We start from the raw sequence: 21,115 nt of genomic DNA, 5'->3' as shown, positions 1-21,115 counted from the left end.
ACAATGTCTCCAGTAGCAGACAGAGTTAGAAGAGAGAGAAAAAGGACAAGATAAATGAAAGCTAAAAGATCACAAATAATTTTGTCTGAGGATGTGAAAAGCTGAGGCAAAGTGGCGATAGGTAATTCATGACAAAGCAGCTCAACAGCTCAACAATAAACTGACACGACAGTATAGGGTAATATTGCTATCCATTTTTACTTCCTTTGCTCATTCATAAACTAGTACTTGTAATTGTGAATGTGTTTGGTCAAGGAGGGAGTCCCTGAAATCTGCAATGAGCGTATGAGCAGATGTTAGCATCTGCAAGGGTGGGAGGAATACCAGCCATTTCAATGAGAAGCTCATGATCATCTTCTCCCCTACTTGTCCTTAGATTTCCTTGTTCCCAAGCTAGCTGAGAGATAATGTTGTAAAAACGCAAGCTTCGTGGGAGGGGATGGTTTTGTGTTTTCTGGATGGAACGGGTAGAGGGTGTTTATTGCTTTGGGGGAACTGAGCACCCGGGAGATGGGAGTGAGCAGCTGCGTAATGTGTGAGCGCGGGCCAAGATGCATGACAACTGTCACCCCCGCTCCCTCCCCCGCCGGCTCCCCAAGGTTCTGAAGCTGCCACAGAGTTAACGATATAAAAAACGAGGACTTAGGTGTCTGCGCGGATCGCCTGAGCCGAGCTCCTGAGAGAGGCCAGTCGAGCGTGCCACGACCAACCCTAGAAGCAGAAGCGGCCGGCGCCAGAGGCGCCAACACTTTGACCTTGGCTCCGACCTAAGTCACGCGGGTCTGTAACATCCCCGACACGCGCCAGCCCGCCGCGCAGCGACAAGCTCGGCACTGCTCGGCCTCGGTCCCTTACTTCCGGTCTCTGCGCTCCGCCCCCCGCCCGCCGGGCCCCCTGCTTCTTCTGCCTTGGTTGCAGCTTCTGCGCTCATTGCAAGGTTGTTCGTTGGCTTGGTTCTATCTCAAAAGGGATCGCCTCTGTCCAGTACCCCGGACCAATCCGCGTCAGACCGTGCCGGGGCTCTGGCCAGGTGGGCTGGCCGCGTTCTTTCTTCTGACGCCCCGGCTCCTTCTCCTTTCTCATTCAGCCGACTGTAAGCCTTGGGCTCACCGCTGCCCTAGCTCCCGCTGCCGGGCGAAGGAGACCAGCATGGAGGAGGAGTGCAGGGTCCTGTCCATCCAGAGTCACGTAGTCCGAGGCTATGTGGGCAACCGAGCGGCTACTTTCCCCTTGCAGGTAAGGCGTGGGTGGGTGGGCGCGGAAGCGGTGAGAGAGCCCTTGCTTGGGAATAGGGCTAAGGCGCTCTGGTTCGTTTGCCTGAAAGCCATCGGGAGATTCCGAGAGGTTTAGGGGGCGCTGCTGGGGAGCCAGTCTTGAGCCGGATCGGAATCCCACATCCCTCTCTCAATCCTCCCACCCTCCTCTTTTCTTGGGAGTTTATATAACTAACTCTTTTGTCTAGGTTCCACTGTCAGGATGGTTTGGCTTAATAATCTGTTAAATGGTATGGGCTTTGGAGGCGAACTTGGGACAGGGTAAGACTTGACATTTAGAAGACTCATTATATGGGTTTAGATATATACATACACATATATGTAAATGTATAGGTGGTTGGAGCAGGACAAGGCTTGATACTTGGAAGACTCATGGATATTAATATATACATACACATGTACATCTGCCTTAGACATGTATACACATATGTAGATATCTAAGAGGTTGGAACAGGATAAAACCTGACACTTAAAAGATTATGGATATAGATTTATACATGCGTACACATATGTACATCTATGATGCATATATACATGCATGTAAATACATAAGATGTTGGAGCAGGGCATGGTTTGACACTTAGAAGACTCATGGATATAAATATATACCTACACATACGTTATCTATATATATAAATATATACCTACATGTATAGGTATATTTGCATTGGAGGTTGGAGCAAGGCTAGGCTTGATAGTTAGAAAACATGTATATGTACACATATGAATTTCTTTTCTACATTGCACACACATATATGCAGATGTATGGGAAGTTGGGACAAGGCAAAAATTGACTTATTTTATAGACTAGACATACATGTATACCTATATTACATGTGTATATTATGCATATATACCTACATGCATCTGCATGTGTATATCTACACTAGATCTAATCATATGTGTAGATTATAGGAGATTAGTCAAGACTTCTCTATCCTTAGTCCTTAAGTAGACACTTAGAAGACTCTTGTTAAACATGTGTATATGTGGATATATATGTACGAATATACATACACATAAAAATAAATACATACATCTAGGAGACTGGATCAGGGCAAGACTAATAGTATCTTCCCTATCCTTAGTTATTAAACAACACTTGCCAAAATAGATTAAGGATAGGAAAGGTACTAGATGTGAGGAGGGATAAAAAGCTGGTTGTACAGATAGTGTAAATTATACATTGTAATACATGTTATATAATACCTATTTATCAGGAACCCTTTATGGAAGCATTCTTACAGACCAGAGTTGTGGAGAAAGGAATAATCAGATGTTTGGGAGATAGCTAGGAGGTTAGAATTGGGTTTTTGGCTTTTTTATTTTGTTGGGAGAGCAATAATGTAAAAGTGCTCTGCTAGGCAACTTATTATAAGCACTTTTTGGAGGGCAAGGAGACAAGGTAGAATTTAAGTATTTTTTTTTTAAAACCCACTAGGTGTTGATTGAATTAGGACATGTTTCCAAGGTTCCTGCAGAGTGAAAACCTTTATAAAGAGATATTACTACTTTTACCTATGTGAAAAGGGTTCCTTTACTTAAAGGAGTAGTTGTCATCATTTCCCTCAGGTATTTAGAGATGCTAAACAGATTTTTGTTAGGTGAAGGTTTTCTTTATTGATTTTCTAGATCAATTGTGGTTCAGTTTCCTTAGGTGAAATACAAAAAAAAAAAAAGAAAAAAGATAAAAAAGGCTTATTTATTTAAAAGTATAAACTAAAACAAAACAAAAAATGTGCCCTGGATTGTTTGAATTTTCCATAGGATCAATCAGAAGTAAATGTTAAAAAGTGGTAATAAAATGGACACATAGGCCTTCCTTTATCCTATTCCTTCTAAAGAATCAGTCTCTCTGTGAAGCTGCTATATAATCTAGGGATATGAAGAAAATAAAATATTGAAGTCTCTAAGATTTGTTTTTTGTTTTCTGTCCTTTCATGAAAAAAAGAAATAAGTCAGCATAAAGTCAAGCTTGGATAGATGATGAGATAGTGCGGAAAGCTGGCATACTATCTTGATGTTTATCCTAGTCTATGCAAAAAAAAATTAAGATTTTATTAAAGATTTTACTCTATAGATAAAAAGGAACAGACTGAATTAAAAGGTATAGTTTATTGTTTTAGGGTTTTGTACAAAAGCAAATTCATGGATTTTTTTTTTAAATCTTTGAAACAGAAGAATCAAAGGACAATTCTAGATTTGCATTTGGTTTGTTTTCAGAAATTTCACTTTGGGTATTTGGTGCCAAAGTCAACATATTAAATCAATATGTCTATCATATCTCCAGAGGTCTTAATTTTGATTCTGTTGCTGATTTCAAAGTATTCTTTTCAAAGTCATTCTTTTGCTATTTTTGTGACTTAGGTTTGCTAATTCTTTATTTTTTATTGTCATGCTAAACAAACATATTGGTCACTGTTGAAAGAGCACACTCAAAAATAACTAAAAACCCCAAAATAAAACCAAAGATACATGGATAGCATTCCTCATCATGTCTTTCAGGATTATCCCAGATCTTTGCATTGCTGAAAGTATCGAAGTTTTCAAAGATAATCATCCTCCAATATTGCTGTTATTGTGTACAATGTATTTTCAGTTCTGTTTATTTCACTTTGCATCAGTTCTTGTAGATCTTTTCAGCCTTTTCTGAAATCATCTTGCTTATCATTACTTAGAGCACAATAGTATTCCATTACCAACATATACCACGATTTATTTAGCCATTTCCCAATTGATGGACATTCCCTCAATTTCCAGTTCTTTGCCACCACAAAAAGAGCAGCTGCTGATTCTTTTTAATCTTGTTTTATACTTTTAAATTGCTAGAGTACAACATGTTGTGAGAGCACTTCACAACCATGGATATCCAAAGGTACGATTGTATTCAGAAAGTATTTGGAAAGTGTGACGAAAAATTACCACACCAATACAGTTCCAAGCAATTAAAGATTTACTGAGAGGGAGCTAGGCTCACAATAAAGCTGGACAAGATCAAGACCAAATACCCTGAGCCTTAGGAGATAGCCCTTTTTTAAGCACAGAAATCTGATGACATAGTGTCATTAAAAAAAGATAGAAAATTCAATCAAATTTTAAAATAGAATAAAACAAAATTTTTCACATGGACAGGTCTTGATTAATGACACAAGTGCTCAATAAGCTGGAAAGTACAAAAATAATCACTATGGGTGGTAACTTTATGTTTATTATTATGACTGCCTTTCCAAGACCTCTGCAGTGAAAGGTCAAGGACTAATTTTTTTTTTTTTTTGCTGACAATTATGATTTAATACTAAGAGTCAACAGTTAGATGGCTGATATTTATACCCAAGAGCAGCCCTCCACCTCCCTTCTGTGTATTTTTCTTAACTAATGCTTATAATTTATATAAAGCAAACTATATTTATGTTATAATCATAAAGGCTAATCCTATTATAATCATAAAAGGGGGTAGGAGGCATCACACTCACAGAATATTTTTCATTATGATGATAAAACAGCACAGAAGAAAGATAAAGAGGTAAAATAAAAAGACTCTGAGTCTTAGTAGTGTGATTTATATAAAACAAGAGCCAGAACCAGAGCTGAAGTAGCTCAGTTTGGCATATAATTTACCAGTGAGATGTCTGTGATACAATGGTTCAAAAAGTTTTTTGCATAGCCTCTTTTATACCTCCTCTATCCAGTCCATACATTGTCAAAATAACCTTCCTTTTGCATAGGAATTAATGCTTCATTTTTTGTTAGCAGTGTTTTCATTGAGAATTTTGGCACTTGAGGCAAATTCAGATCAGGAGGAAAACAGGAGGGAGAAAGAGATCCTGGGACACTCCAAGTCAATATATACCACCATCATTGTCAGGATGAGGAGCATTCCTTGTGGTATGGATCTCCAAGTCAGACAGTTCAGAGGCTGAGTACAATTGTGCAATTGTAGCAGTAGGAGAAAGTATCTGGACCCTTGGGAGATGGTGGTTTGGGTCTTGGCCAGTACATTCCTTCCCTTGCTCAGAGCACTAAAATCTGGCAGGTAGGGGTAGAGTGCATTTATTCCCTGAGGTGGGCCTCTGTGTCTCATGGCCCTCCACTGGCCATGTAATTTACTGTAGGTAGAAAACACATCCTGAGATGACAAAGCCCTGGAATAAAAAGCCTAGTAGTCCCATGCTAACTATATCAAACACAGAGTACTGATTTAAAAGGGAAAAAAAAGGTTTTATGAATTAGGCTGAAATTACTTGAACATCTGTCTGACTACTGAATCAGAATAAAATGTGACTGGGACATGTTTAATAAAATAAAATACAGAGACAGGCAGGTGGCTCAATGGATAGAGAACTAGACCTAGAGATGGGAGTTCCTGAGTTCAAATTGACCTTGATATTTTATCCCAACTGTTATGACTCTGGGCTAGTAATTTAAATTCAGTTGCCTGCCCCTTGCCCCTCCTGCCTTAGAACTGATACTTAGTAGTGATTTTAAGACAGAAGATAAAAGTTTTATTTTTTTTAAATACAGTACAATACAACATAGATCATGTTAATTTGTGGTTTTCTAAGTCAAATATACAGGTAACAAGGAGACAACATTCAAATAACTATGTATAAACAAAATATATATTGAATAAAATGGAGATAATCTCAGGGGGAAAGCACTAAGATTAAGAATCAGGAAAGCTTCTTCCACAGGATGGTACTTTAGTTTTGGCTTGAAGGTAGCCAGAAACAGAAGTGAGGAGGTCCAGTCTAGGAGTGAGCCTGAGCCTGGAAGTTGGCAGAGAGGTAAGAGCTGGACATATAGATTTGAAAATCATCTGCATAAAGATGTTAAAAGAATCCATGTGATCATTAGTTTATTATATATAGATTATATTGTTATATATAGATTAGTAAAATAAGAGGGGAAAGAGAAGAGGGCCCAGGACAGAACCTTGGGAAACACCTGTTCCCTAAGTGGACATGGCCTGAATGAACAGGCTGGAGAACCAGGAGAGAACAATGCTATGAAAACAGAAAGAAGAGAATATCAAGAGTGAAGATTGAGAAAAGACAACATTTGGCAATAAAGAGATCATTGGTAGCTTTGAAGAAAGGGGTTTCTTTTGAATGATGGGATCAGAAGCCAGACTACAGAAAATTAAAAAGAAAATGAGAGGAAAACAAGTAGCAGCACTAATTGTCCTTTAAAGGGTTTAGCCAGGAAAGAGAGAATGATAATAGGATGATAATTAATAGTGATAGATGGATCAAGTGAAGGTGTTTTGAGAATGGGGGATATACAGACTTGTTTGTAGGCATTAGGGAAGCAGGTAGTAGACAAGGAGAAATTGAAGATAAGTGAGGATGATATAGGAAGAATCTGCTGGAGAACATGGAATAGAATAGAATCACTTGTACAGATAGCCAAGAAGGACCACTTCTTCATGTTAGATGGGTTCAAGAGATAGTAGCAGATGACACTTGAGTAATGAGAGATGAGGAAGAAAGGAAAAGAGGCATATGGTCTCAGTTTTTTTTTCAGGTAAAGTTCTCAGCTGAGAAGGGTGGGAGTGGAAGAGTCACAGAAGGAAAAGTATAGGGGTTATGGCTGGGAGAGAAATGAGGAGGGGAGGGATTGTTGAAGACAAAGATAGCTTTAGGGAATTCAAGGTAGAGAGAAAGATAAAAAATATCGTGAACACAAAGCAGCTTCAGAATTCACAACCATAGAACTGGAACACTTTTAGGTGAAGGTAGGATAACTGAATTAACATGGTGTTACCAGTTAAAAGACCAACAAATGCTTCCTGATGGTCATGGGGAAATGAGTAAGTTGAAAAACTGGGAGTTTAGGTATGGGGGGGGTATCAATGCGTATGTTGTTGAAGTTTATTAGTATAAGGGCAGAAATTGGCAGTGGTTTGTGGGGTAGGAGGGAGAGTGCTAGATTATTAAATAGGTACTGAATTCTTTGAGGAAAGAAGGAAAGTGGATGGACAACTCACCATAGTCTCAGTTGGGTGATAAATAAGGATTGAGTGACCCTATAAGGAGAAGAGATTACTGAATGATGGTGGCAATAAATGTGCCTAGAAGTGGTGATAAGGAGCAGAGCATTGATTATGCTCTCCTACCTTGACCAGTGAGTTGGGAGCATGAATGAAACATGTTACTAAGCTTAGCTCAGGAATGAGCCAGGTCTTGGTGAGTGAAAGAAAATGGAGAGAGCAAAGAAGGAAATGGTTTAAAATGGAAGCTAGTTTGTTATCTCTTGTGTATGCCATATGAGAGAACAAAGGAAGGAGTAGGTAGATTTAGAGTGCTTGGTGATTGGATTGAGGAGGATGATAATGGAAATAATGGAATGGTTGTTAGTTAATGGAGAATGGCCTTTGAACCTGGTAAGAAGTAGTGGCTCAGAATCACTGGTAGGGGAGAGCAAGATGGGCTGTAAGTATATTGATCACAGAAGAAGACTTTAAATTGCATACTAACCTGTTTCTGTAGAGGAAATTTCCACTCCAGAAGTCACCTATACCAACCATAGATTCCCACATATACAATAGGATTGTTGTGAGAAAAGATAATGTGAAGGAACTTTTAATTTGCAAATTTCTACAGCTCCCAAAAACACCTCAAAAAGAAAAAAAAGTTCCAAATATATGGTAACTATATATACTATTGACTTAAAAAAACAACAACACAGAATTAATACAAAGAAGATAACAACACTGAAGGAGGGAAACTTTATGAAATCCCACTAGAGAACTTGAGGTTCCTACTAATTCCCATCTCTTTCCCCATCCCAGACCACTCCATTCACAGGGCAAGCAATCTCCTAGGCTTCTGACTCAGGGACTAACTTTGAGAATCCTTGACCAGTTTCTTCATGCCTGTGACTCAGAATGAAAAACTCCTTACCCTTTCCCAGAGATCTGAGAAGTATACTATTCTGTGTTCACCTAATTTTCTTATAGTTTCCTTCTTTATATTCAAGTCATTCACCCACTCTGAATTTATCTTGGTGTAGGGTGTGAGATGTTGATCCAAACCTAATCTCTCCCATACTGTTTTCAATTTTCCCAGCAGTTTTTGTTATAGTGGATTTTTGTCCCAAAAGTTGGGCTCTTTGCTTTATCATAGACTGTCTTGCTGACATCACTTACCCCAAGTCTATTCCACGGATCCTCCCATTTGTCTCTTAGCCAGTACCATATTGTTTTTATGACCACTGCTTTATAGTATAGTTTAATATCTGGTATTGCTAGGCCACCTTCCTTCATTATTACCCATGATATTCTTGATCTTTTGTTCTTCCAAATGAACTTTGAAGCCATCCACCGACTCCACGAAGATTCCTAGTGGGTTGGACACTCAGAAAGGGGAACCAAGGACTGAGTGAAAATGGGTTACGGTTTAAGGACTAATGGAGAGAGGATATAAGGCGAGAATAAAGACACACAGACACAGAAAATTTTGGCATAAGGTAGACAGACAGCAAGTAAGCTCTGATGGTCAAGAGCTTCATGGTTAGGAGCTCTGATGGTTAAGAGCTTCCCTGCCAACTCATTTCTTGTCACCTTTATTGGGGTTACAACAGTATGGGGGGAAGGGGAGAGCTCAGTGGCTTGATACATTAACATTATGAGGTAATCATCATAAAATGCAAACTGCCAAAACCAAAAACAATAGGTAGAACTAAGATCCAGATCCAGAGCTGATATGGCCTAAGGCATCAACTGATGTTTGATACCTATGTTAATTGATCATTGAAGGAAAAGTAAGGAGACTGAGATAATTGACCAGTCTTCTGGGGTGTAGCCTTAGGGAAGGGCTAGGGATTTGGCAAGGTCTATGTTCAATTTGACTCAAGATTACAGAGATCAATCATTAGCACTATAAGAGTTAAGTTTTTGAATACTTCTTAAAATAATATCACAATTAATGTATACCTGGATTGCTACAAACTTTGTTATAGTTTTTTCTAATTCAGTAAAAAAGTTTCTTGGTAGTTTGATAGGTATGGCACTAAATAAGTAAATTAATTTGGCCATTTTTATTATGTTAGCTTATCCTACCCATGAGCACTCTACAAATCATCAAATAGTGCTTCTGCCTCCCTAAAAATTAGTTGGAGACTAAATAACTTAGTCCTAAATAATTGGTGGGCCAAAGAATAAGACATAAAAATAATTCATGATTTTATTTAAAATGTCAACAATGAGACAGCATACCAAAATTTGTTGTATGTAATCAAAGCTTTTTTTGAGGAAAAACAAAAGAGAAACCAGACTACAAAAGAGAACAGATCAATGAATAAATTGGACATTCAGCCACACATTTGCCATCATGGCTCTAGAGAGTGGCTTAAACAATTAATGGAAACAATAGCTTAAGCAAAATAAAAGATGTAAAATAAATGCACATAAATTTATCAGGATTTCTGTATGGTGCCAAGAATACCGAGCAGGAAGAGTTAGAATGAGGAATTCAATTTAAATAAACTACAGCATGTATAAAATATTTGGTAGTCTATCTGCCAAAGGAATTACATTTATAAAATACTCTTTACAGAAATCAAACCAATATAATTAGAGAAATATTCAGGATAACCCCAGCTAGCATCATAAAAATGACAACAATAAAATTGCATTTGGAGGAATTAAAGGTCAAGAATCTAAAGAAAAATGATGGGGGTAAAAGTAAAAAGGAAAAGAATCTACCAGTAACAAATCTCAAATTATGCTCCAAAACAGTAATAATCAAAATTATTTCCTGCTGATTAAGAAATAGAGGTTGATCAGTGGATCAGATTAGGTATACATTATATAGAAACAAACACAGTAGTCTAGTATCAGTTAAACTGAAAGATCTAAGCTGTTGGGGTAAGAACTCCCTATTTATCATAAACTGGTAAAACTGGAAAGAAGCCTGGCTGAAATTAGTTTTAGGCCAAAATTTCACATGGTATAGCCAGATAACTCCATGTGAGTATAAAATTTAGACATAAAGGAAGACATTCCCTTAGTTTCTAATTTCTGACTACTACAAAATAGCTACTGTAAATATTTTTGTACATTTTTTAAAAAAGTTCTTTGTGATATAGATCTAGTAGTTGTATTAATGAGTCAAAGGGCATGTACCATTTAGTAACTCTGGAGTGTTCCAAATTGCTTTCCAGAATGAGTAACTAATTTACAACTCCACTAGTGTTCCTGTTTTCTCTTAGTCTTTCCAGCATTTCTCATTTTTCTCTTTTTTGTCTTCTTTCTTATCCTTTGGATGTGAAGAAGAATCTCAAAGCTGTCAAAACTTACATTTATCTGACCGTGATTTAGAGCACGGTTTCATATGATTTTTGGTAGCTTGGATTTCTTGCTTTGAAAACTGCCTGTTCAAGGGGTAACTAGATGGCTCAGTGGATAGAGGCCTGGAGACGTGAGGTCCTGGGTTTAAATATGACCTCAGACACTTCCTAGATGTATGACACTAGGCAGATTACTTATACCCCATTGCCTCCCAGCCCTTACCACTCTTCTACCTTGGATAAGAGTTTTCTTTCTTTCCCCTTTCTTTCTTATTTAGCTTTTCATGTTTCTCTTGGTTTTTGTGGTTGGATATCAAACTTACCATTTAGTCCTGGTCTTTTCTGTGCAAATACTTGGAAATCTTCTATTTTATTGAATGCCCATATTTTTCCCTGAAAGAATAGTCAGTTTTGATGGGTAGGTGAGCCTTGGTTGTAGACCCAATTCTCTTGCCTTTCTGAATATCATGTTCCAAGTCTTACGGTCTTGTAGTGTGGAGGCTGCCAGATCCTGTGTAATCCTGATTGGTGTTTCTTGATATCTGAATTGTCTCTTTCTGGCTTCTCGTAATATTTTCTCCTTAACTTGGAAGATTTTGAATTTGGCTATTATATTCCTGGGGGTTGTCTTCTGAGGATTCAGTGTAGAGGGTGTTCTATGGGCTCTTTCAATGTCTATTTTGCCCTCTTTTTCAGGGCAGTTTTCTTGGATAATTTCTTGTAGTATGATATCTAGATTTCTATTTGTCTCTGATTTTTACCAATAATTCTCAAGTTGTCTCTTCTATACCTATTTTCTTGATCTGTCATCTTCTCATTGAGATATGCTAAAAGGCACTATGAGGGCCACTAGCTCAATGAGCTGGGCCTGACTAGTTGGCCCTAGATCCTCAGGTAGTAGGAGAATCTAAGGCTGAGTGATGGATAGGGTTACCTGTGTGATCACTAAGATGTCCCGGTAACCACCATGGCATATGAGTGTTCAGCTTAGCCAAACCCTTGCCTCTTAACAGTGCCCAAGCCAAGTATCCGGTGAGGGGCTGAATGTATGTTCCACAGCTCCTCTAGCTCCCTGACTTGGAGTTGGGTCTGATGATAAAGTTGGTTATGGGCTGGTTGTTTATATACTCTGACTGCAGTTTGATAAATCCCTTTCCCTATAGCTGTAGATGTTTACTACCCTGGGAAGGAATGCCAGTCTTCACTTGGATTAAGTTGTAACAGGGTTTATTGCTTAACTCAGAGGGGTAAGATCAGGACAAGGAAAGAGGTGTTGGGAAATGCTGTACTAAGTCTATGGAACTAAGGTAGTTTGTATCTAAGAGCAGTAGGGTGATATTGGCTGGAGACTTACCCTCTCACAGTCCCTGGTCCAGCCTGGCCGAGGCTGGAACCAAAGAAAGGGAGGGATAGTAATGTTCTTCTTGGCAGCTATGCTGTTCTTGTCTCTCAGCTCAATATAGCAGCAAGGTGAATGAAGCTTCTTGTGATAAGATATGGATTCTGGATTAGTAGGTCTATGGCCTACGCACCCTTTTGTCACCCACTCCCAAGGTCCTCTACCTCAAAACCAAGGTCCTGGGTGGATCAGTCGATGGGCTTTTATAGAGGAGGTCCCAACTGTCTTTTGCCTTTGGCTCATGCCACCCTAGGTAAATTCCAAATTCTGTAATTGACAATCCTGTCACTCAAGCTGTTCTCCATCTTGTCCAGAAGTTCCTTGCTACAGATATTTCATGTTTCCTTCTATTTTGTCAGTCTTTTGACTTTGCTTTATTAATTCTTGCTGTCTTGTGAGATCATTGGCTTCTACTTGCCCAACTCTAGCCTTTAAAGACTAGTTTTCGGCTATAATCTTTTGGTTTTCCTTTTCAGTCTGGTCTATCTGGCTCTTCATGGCTTCAAGCTGGTCATTTCTGGTCTTCAATTTGCTTATCATTTCTTTTGATTTCTGAACCTCAATTTCCAATTGTGAAATTCTGCCTTTTAAACTGTTATTTTCTTTTTGAACTATATCCCACTTTTCTTGCCAGATCTCTTCCATCTTTCTCATGATCTCAGATTTGAACTCTTCAAGAGCTTGTGACCAATTTTCATTTTTTTGGGAAGGTTTGGATGTCTTTAATTGTTTGTTCTGCATTCTAGATTTTTTTCTGTGCAAAAGTTATCAAGTGTTTGAGCTTTTTTCTTGGTCTTTTTGGTGGTTATTTCTTGGGCCTTGCTTATCATCATGCTAATTTTTCTTAGCAAGGAGTTTGAGTGAGGCAGGCAGACTCTCTGTGTATAGAGCTAAGGAGCAGTTTTTGCCTGAGGCTACTTTGGGAGTCACCTGGCTTCCACTGTCTGCTAGGCCTCTGTTGTCCACAGCCCCTCTCAGCTTCACTCTTGCGCCCTAGTTTAGCTGTTCTTAGAGTCAAGTTCCCAGTCGTCCTAGTCAGCTGCTCAGAGCCCAGAAATTGGCCCATGCTTGCTCCTCTACCTGAGGTTCTCCTCTTCCTCATGCTGAACTGCTTCTACTATCTGCTGCCTCTCATCTCCACTCCCACACCCAAGGTCTGTACTCTCTAGCCTCCCGGGGTCTCAAGCTTGCTGCTCTTAAGGGCAAGCTCCTGGTGGTCCCAGTTAGCTGCCAAGAAGCTAGATTTTGTGTCCTCCCCTCCCCCCCCCACACGCTCTAACTCTGGTGCGCAGCCTCTGACTCTGGTGCTGTGGGGGAGGGTTGATCAGCTCTCTTTTTGATAGGTGCTATTTTACCCCCTTATAGTGTGGAAATGCCCAAATCCCATGTACCTCCGATGCTGTGCCCTATTGTAGGGTCCCTTCTTTTATCTGGATTTGGTTTTTTTGTCCTTTGGCGGTATGCTGGTGGTTGGTTGTGATGATAGTTAAGCGCCCTGTTCTACTTCTGCAGCCATCTTAACCCAGAAGTCTACTCTTCTACTTTGGAACCAATACACAGTATTGATTCTAAGATGGAAGGTAAAGATTTAAAAAAAAAGAAAGAAAATTCCTGTTCTACTTTCTCAAATGTCTATCATGGATCTCAGTCTTATAACTTTGAATCAGTTTCTTGTTTATCTTAGATGAGAGACCTTTATGAGAAAAACTTAGTGACAAGATTTTTTCCCTCACCTATTTCCCTTATTTTTAATTTAGATTTTGTTAAAAAAATTTAATCTTATAGAATCAGAATTGTCCATTTTATATTGTATAATTCTTTATTGCTTTAATTCATGAATTCCTTTCTTATCCTTAGAGTTAAAAGTTAATTTTTTTCATTGTTCCTCTAATTTGTTTATATGATTGTTTATACCATGCATTTGTTTGTAACTTAACTTGGTATTTGGTATAAGGTACTGGTCTAAACTTGATTTCTGCTAGATTGCTTTTTAGTTTTCTCAGCCTTTTTTCTCAGATTAATGAGTCCTTCCCCCCCAGTGAGTGGGGTCCTTTGAGGTTAAAACACTACTCTGCTGTGTTTATTTTTTTTTGTATTTTGTTTAATCTGTCTAATACCAAATCAATTTAATAACTGCTTTTTAGTTCAGTTTGAGATCTAGTACTGATTTAGTAGCCCTTTCCTTCTCACTTTTTTTAAGCCTTTATCATCTGTCCTAGAATCAATACTAAGTATCAATTTTAAGGCAGAAGAGTGGAAAGGGCTAGGCAGTTGGGGTTAAATAACTTGCCCAGGATCTCACAGCTAAGAAGTGTCTGAAGTCAGATTTTAACCCAGGATTTCTCATCTAGCTATCTATCCACTGAGCTATCTAGTTGTACCCCCTCTCACTTTAAAAAAATGTTTGCCCTTTAGATTCTTGATCTTTTGTGCCTCCATGTTAAATTTTTTTTTTTCCCCTATCTGCAAAATACGCCTTTGGTAGTTTCAACAATATGGCATTGAATAAGTAACTTAGGGAGTATTGTCATCTTGATTATATTGCTTTGTCCTACCCCTGACCAATTAATCTTTCTCTAATTATTTAGGTCTGACTGTCCACAAGTACCATTTTTTAGTTGGATTTATATAATTCCTGGGTATATCTCAAATATTTTACTTTTTGTGTTATTTGGAGTAGAATTTCTTATTCTAGATGTAATAATAATGAGAACCAAAACCAATGTTATGATAGAGGGGAGATAGAGAGAGTCTTTGTGGTGAGACTCTCTTCTAGCTCTCCTCTCAGGGCCAATTATAATATGGGAGACTTTGAGGGGGTGTCACCCCAAAAATTGGGTGACCTGGATGGTCGTGCCACCCCATAGGAGTTGGGGGCAAGGCTTCCCTATAAGATGAGGTATGTGGTACCCAAATCTGATTCTGAATGAGGGCAGGGTTCACATAAGCCTCCCCTGAGGTTAGTCAACTTCACAGAGGGGGGTCTGGCTTCAAGATGGAGGCAGCCAGACCAAGCTGTGGTTCCCTCTTCCCTTATTGTCTCTCAGGCACTCTGGAATGCTATCTGACTAATGTGTGGATTTTATTCTTAGCAATTCAAGGGTTAGGGAAAGGGGTGAAGGGCAGAGGGATTTTGGGGTACCTTCTTTTCTATTTCTATGGGGTCCATCACTTTGGTGGGAACCTTTGGGGTTCTCACTCCTAAGCTTCTTCTCCCCTCCTCTCCTTCTGTTTCTATTTCTATCCTTTTCTATAATTGTAAGTTTTGACTGAAAGGGGGTCTCTCAGCAAGGTTGGGTAATGGGGGAAGGATACTAAGAGATCGCTCCCAAAATGGAGTCCAAAAACTTAGCTCACTTGATGATTGAAGTCTTGCTGGGTGAGATGTGATAGAATCAGGGTTTCACTGTCTAAAGAAAGATCCTCAGGAAGCCCTCAGGACTAAATCCAAGCTGGTTGTCCAGCCACTCTCCTCAGTCCTCCACTGGAAGACTTCTCCTCTTTCCTCTGGAGCATTACCCAGAATTCTCTCTGGTCCCAACTGTCACCAACTGTCAACCACTCCTGGCTCCTTTTGTCCCATCCCCCTTGCACAAATCCCATCCTTACATTTTTAAGTTGGGTTTATGTAATTCCTAGGTATATCTCAAATTTTTTTTACTTTTTGTGTTATTTGGAATAGAATTTCTAGATCTGTGTTAATGGAATTAGCTCTAGCCCATTCATAGTCAAAAATCTACTTACCCTAGGCATCTAGATTATATCATACCCACCTCCCTCAAAGGTGAAGGGAGATAATTTAATCACACATGACAATAAGTATCAAATCAAGAACAAGGGACTGCCCTTTGGGCAGTCCAAATCAGTGTAGAGGCAGCCATTGGTCCACTTGAATTAGAGGTGGGCCCACAGGAAATGACAAAAAGAGACAAAAAAATGACAAAAATGACAAAAGAGACACTATAAATATGTGGGTTACAAGCTGGTGAAGGACTTGGTGCTGAAGGTGCTCAGCTGAGACCTCAGAATGCTTCTACTCTGAATTGTCATGTGGGTAAGTTAGGCTGACTTCCTTGGCCTACCTTGAGTTTCCAAACTCTGCCTTAAGTAGGCTTATAGCCTCTCTGATTTCTAAGGTCTTGTGGTTTGTAGCCTAGTTTAATTAGCCTTTTAACTCTCTCTCTCCTTCCAGGCCTCTCCAGGCCTGGACTAGCCTCTCCCTCTCTCTATTTCCCTATCTTTTACCTTCCTAATTGTAAATAAACTACCTTAAACCTGATCCTGATTTGGGTCTATTTTAATTATGGAATCAATCTGAATTGTTGATTCCTGGCGACCACATTTTAAATATATATCTATAAGTACCTAAAATCTCCCTCTTACAGATCTTGCTGGCTTTTATTGGTTATATAAAAGAATACTGATTTGAGTGAATTATTCTGCATTCTGAAACACTGCTGAATTTTATCAATCATCTTATTTTTTGCTTGTACTTTTTCCCCTGTACTTAATGCCATTATTTCTCTTTCTTGTCTTACTGTTAAAGCTAGTGTTTCTACCACTTTTAAAGAGTAGTGGTGATACTTGCTTTGCCACTAAAATATATATTTCTTATTGGAAAGGTTTCTAACTTTCCTTCATTTCATATGTTTACTTGTTAATTTGGATAAATATTTACTATATTAAGGAAAGATCCACTTATAACTATTATTTCTAGAGCCTATTTCTTTATTTTAAAAAACTCTTCCCTTGGGGCAGCTGGGTAGCTCAGCGGATTGAGAGTCAGGCCTAGAGAAGGAAGGTCCTAGGTTCAAATCTGGCCTCAGACACTTCTCAGCTGTGTGACCCTGGGCAAGTCACTTGATCCCCATTGCCCACCCTTACCACTCTTCCACCTAGGAGCCAATACACAGAAATTAAGGGTTTAAAAAACAAACGAAAAAAAAACAAAACTCTTCCCTTCCCTTTTAGAATGTTTTGCTTCTAAGGCAGAAGAGTGGAAAAAGCTAGGAAATGGGGGTTAAGGTCTCACTAGAATTGAGCCCAGTACCTCCTGTCTCCATGCCTACCTCTCTATCCATCTAAGCTGCCCCCAATTTCTAGTAATAGAAATAGGTGCTGGTTTTTAAACATCTCTTGATATAACCATATATGTGGTTTTATTTCTATTTTTAACAAGATTAGAAGAAAAATAGAAAATGGGAGATAATTTTATAACCTGTTTTCCTGATAAAGACCTTATTTCTCATGTATTTAGAGAACTGAGAAAAATGTATAAGAATACAAGTTATTCTTTTATCAATAAATGATCAAAGGATATTAAAAGGCAGTTTTCAGAAGAAGAAATCAAAACTATCAATAATCATAAAGCACTCTAAATAAATAAATAAATCATAAAGTACTCTAAATCACTATTGATTAGAAAATCAAAATGAAAACAACCCAAGTACCACCTCACACTTATCAGATTGGCTAGTATGATAAAAAAGAAAATTAACAAATGTTGGAGGGGATGTGGAAAAATAGGCATCATAAATGCACTTTTGAGACATAAATTGATCCGATCATTCTGGAAAGCAACTTTTTTATTTTATTGATTAAGAAAATTTTACCATGGTTACATGATTCATGTTCTTTCCCTTCCCTTCTCCCATCCCCCTCCCATAGCCAATGCACACTTCCACTGGGTTTTACATGTATCATTGATCAAGACCTATTTCCATATTATTAATATTTGCACTAAGTTAATCATTTAGAGCAGTGATGGGCAAACTATGACCTACGGGCCAGAAGTGGGTCCCTTGAAATGTTCTATCCTGCTGCTGGACAGTATTCCTAATCTGTAGAATACAATGAATAGGATACAATACAATGAAACTTTGAAAGAGTTGCCTTAGAAACTGACAGATGAGCATTTCTTTACCTTTGGTCCCCTTTTTAGTTTGCCCATCACTGGTTTAGAATCTACATCCTCAATCATATCCCCATTGAACCATGTGATAAAGCAGTTGTGTTTCTGCTCCCACAGTTCTTTTCTCTGAATGTGGATATCGTTCTTTCTCATAAGTCCCTCAGAAATGTTCTGGATCATTGCATTGCTACTAGTAGAGAAGTCCATTACAATTGATTGTACCACAGTGTCTCTGTATAAGGTTCTCCTGGTTCTGCTCCTTTCACTCTGCAACAATTCCTAGAGGTCGTTCCAGTTCACATGGAATGGAAAGCAATTTGGAATTATGCCCAAAAGGCTATAAAACTATTCATGCCCTTTGAACCAATAATACCATTATGAGGTTTGTTTCCCAAAGAGATTTTTTTTAAAAGGAAAAGGACCTATTTTTACAAAAATATTTACAGCAGCTTTTTTTGTAGTGACAAAGAATTGGAAATTGATTGGATATCCATTAATTGAGGGATGGCTGAACAAGTTGTCATATGATTATAATAGAAGTACTGATCATAACAACTCAGGTTTAACTTCATATCTAGGAAATTGGCAAAAATGGCAAAAGATGTAAATAACTAATTTTAGAGTTGTTGTAGAAAGATGGGAATGCATGGGGTAGCTGTGAGTTTTCAGACCATTCTGGAAAGCAATACACATTGATCCAAAGATTTTTTTCTTATGCATAAAGTCCAACGAGGTCAATGACAAAAAAGTATTTATTTGGTAAGAGAAGAAACAAAATAGGTGATTAATCAGCTGGAATATGGCTAAACCGATTTAAGTACACATATACAATGGAATATCATTTGCCATGTGACCCGAGTGGAAGAAGCAAACGTAAGAAAGCAATACATATAATTACTACATTGATGTAAATGGGAAGAGCAATACCATGAAACTGAATGGTATAATTACATGACCTGTCTTGATCCCCTTGAAGACAATTGCGAAAATGTACTTTTTATTGTACAGGTGAGAGACTTGATCTTCCTTATTGTCCACAAACATGCCTATTTCCTCAAGCCTCCAAAAACCTTCATTTGATCTCTCTATCCCTTCTAGTTATTGTCCCAGCTAGGTGGCACAAGCAGGTCTGGAATCAGGAAGTTATGAGTTCTTATTTAGTGTCAGGCATTAGCTGTATGATCCTGGGCAAGTCATTTAACCTCTATCTGATCTAGTTTCTTCACCTGTAAAATAACAACACTGACCTCCCAGGATTGTTGGGAAGATTAAATATAATACTTGTAAAGTGCTTAGCACAGTGACTTAGCATGTAGTGGTACTATATGAGTGTTAGCTTCTTATTAATCCTCCTTTTTGTGGTTAAACTTCTTGAGGAGGTCCTCTTATAATTAGTGCCTCCACTTTCTCTCATTCTCTTCTTTCCTTTCTGAAGTCTGACTTCTGTCATCATCCAACTGAACCTTTTCACTCCAGTGTTACCAGTATTCTTTTAACTATCAAATCTAAAGGGCTTTTTTCAGGCCTCATCCTTCTTGGTCTCTCTTTGATCGCTAACATTGTTGTTCACCCTCTTCTTGATATTCCCTTCTCTGTAGCTTTCCATGACATTGGTCTATTTTACTTCTCCTTCTGCTTACCTGACTGCTTTTTCTCAGTTTCCATAATAAGACCTTCATTCCTGTCATGCCTTCTGACTGTAAGTGGCCCACAGTGCACTGCTGGGCCCTCTTTCAGTCTCCCTAGACTAAATTTACTATTTTGCTTGGTGAATTAATCAATTCCCATGCATTCAGTTATCATTTCTGTGCAAATAATTCTCACATCTTATCCAGGCCCAACCTGTCTTCTCCTATTTCTTCAACTTAAACTCAACATGCCTGAAACTGAGCTCTTAATCTCTCATTCTAAGATTTCTCTCTCGCTCTCTTTTTTAATTTCTTCTATGGCACCTCCCATCTACCCAGTGACTCTGGCTTGCCACTGACTATCATCTTTGACTCCTTATTTTCTCCCCACATAACCAATCTTTTGCCAAGTCTTACCTGTCATTTCTACTTTGTAATAACTCTCATATTTGACCCTTCTTTCCTCCAACACTGCTACCACTATGGGCCAGGCCCTCATCCTTTTACATATACATTTTTCACAAAATCCACAATTTAAAATTTTATTTGAGAAAATTTTCAGGAAAAGAAGCTTGCCTACTCCTTGAAAATGAACTATTCAGAGAAAGATGCCTGCAGAAACCTACACTGCACCAGAAGATCCAGAACAAACTTTGGGGTGTAACTGATTGAACTGAAGGGGGTTGAACACATTTATTTTGAATGTAAACTTTTATGCCAAAGGGGACTGCCCCCAATTGACTTTTTGTCATTGTGCCAGCAAACATTTGTTTTGCTCTCCTCTTAACTATTGTAGTTTCCTCTGAGAAGGTGCAACATTGTATGCACCTGTAGTTAGAAGATTTTTAGGGGTATAAAATGATTATGTCAAATGATCCATTGGGGAGACTAATCTTCCAAAGGATGGGGGGGGGAGGGGGAATTGTGAAGATGGGGTTAACTCTCCCCTCACCTACTTTAAAATTTATTCACCAGAAGTGTATACACCCTACTTAATGCATAAGTGGGGGAAGTTCTCAACCCACATGCTATAGTGGGTGACAACTCAGAAACAACTGACTCCCCACCCCTCCACCCCCCACCCCGCCCGGGCAGTCCTAAACAAAGTTATAAACTGCATTTGGTCCCCATAAAGAGGAGGAAGGCACAGGAAGTGACAAAAAGAAGGGTTTTTAAAAGTGGCTGCAACTTCCTGTGAGGGTAGTCTTCAAGCTTTTTCGAGGCTGTGGAGGCTGGTGGAGGATCATCTTCTTCAATGTGAACTTGGGACTCTAGCATTTGGTAAGACTGCTCTGGGACCTTCTCCCCTCGAACTTTGGTGAATGGAAAAAGCTGACATTCCTTTCCTGACTTCTGGAGAGATTAATACTAGATAGGGCTCCCTTGCTTAATTTACCTCTGGGTCCTCCGGCTGGGGAGGGAGCAAATATTTAGGGTGCCAGACTTCTCACTCTGCCCTCTTTCACATTTCTCTACCTTACTCTTTCTCCATTTTGTAAATAAAGCTGCTGAAAAGTCAGTTTTGACTTGTTATAATTTTGGCAACCACATTCTCATATTTTACTCAAACCATTCATTTTAACCCTTACATACACTTGTGCTATTGCAGTAGTCT

At 38.8% G+C, this 21,115-nt stretch overlaps 1 protein-coding gene across 1 annotated transcript in view; it reads left to right on the top strand.

Annotated features, from left to right (window-relative positions):
• The first annotated feature begins 950 nt into the window (after positions 1 to 950).
• Positions 951 to 21,115, top strand: part of PDXK (pyridoxal kinase) — a 91,614-nt gene continuing 71,449 nt past the window's right edge. The window contains exon 1 of the mRNA XM_044670245.1: positions 951 to 1,236. Coding sequence (XP_044526180.1) covers positions 1,150 to 1,236 — 87 coding nt within the window. The 5' untranslated portion in view covers positions 951 to 1,149. The remainder of the gene's footprint in view (positions 1,237 to 21,115) is intronic.

This window comes from Gracilinanus agilis, chromosome 3 (genome assembly GCF_016433145.1).
Source record: "Gracilinanus agilis isolate LMUSP501 chromosome 3, AgileGrace, whole genome shotgun sequence".
Classification (NCBI taxonomy): domain Eukaryota; kingdom Metazoa; phylum Chordata; class Mammalia; order Didelphimorphia; family Didelphidae; genus Gracilinanus; species Gracilinanus agilis.
This window is presented reverse-complemented; position numbering and strand designations above follow the sequence as displayed.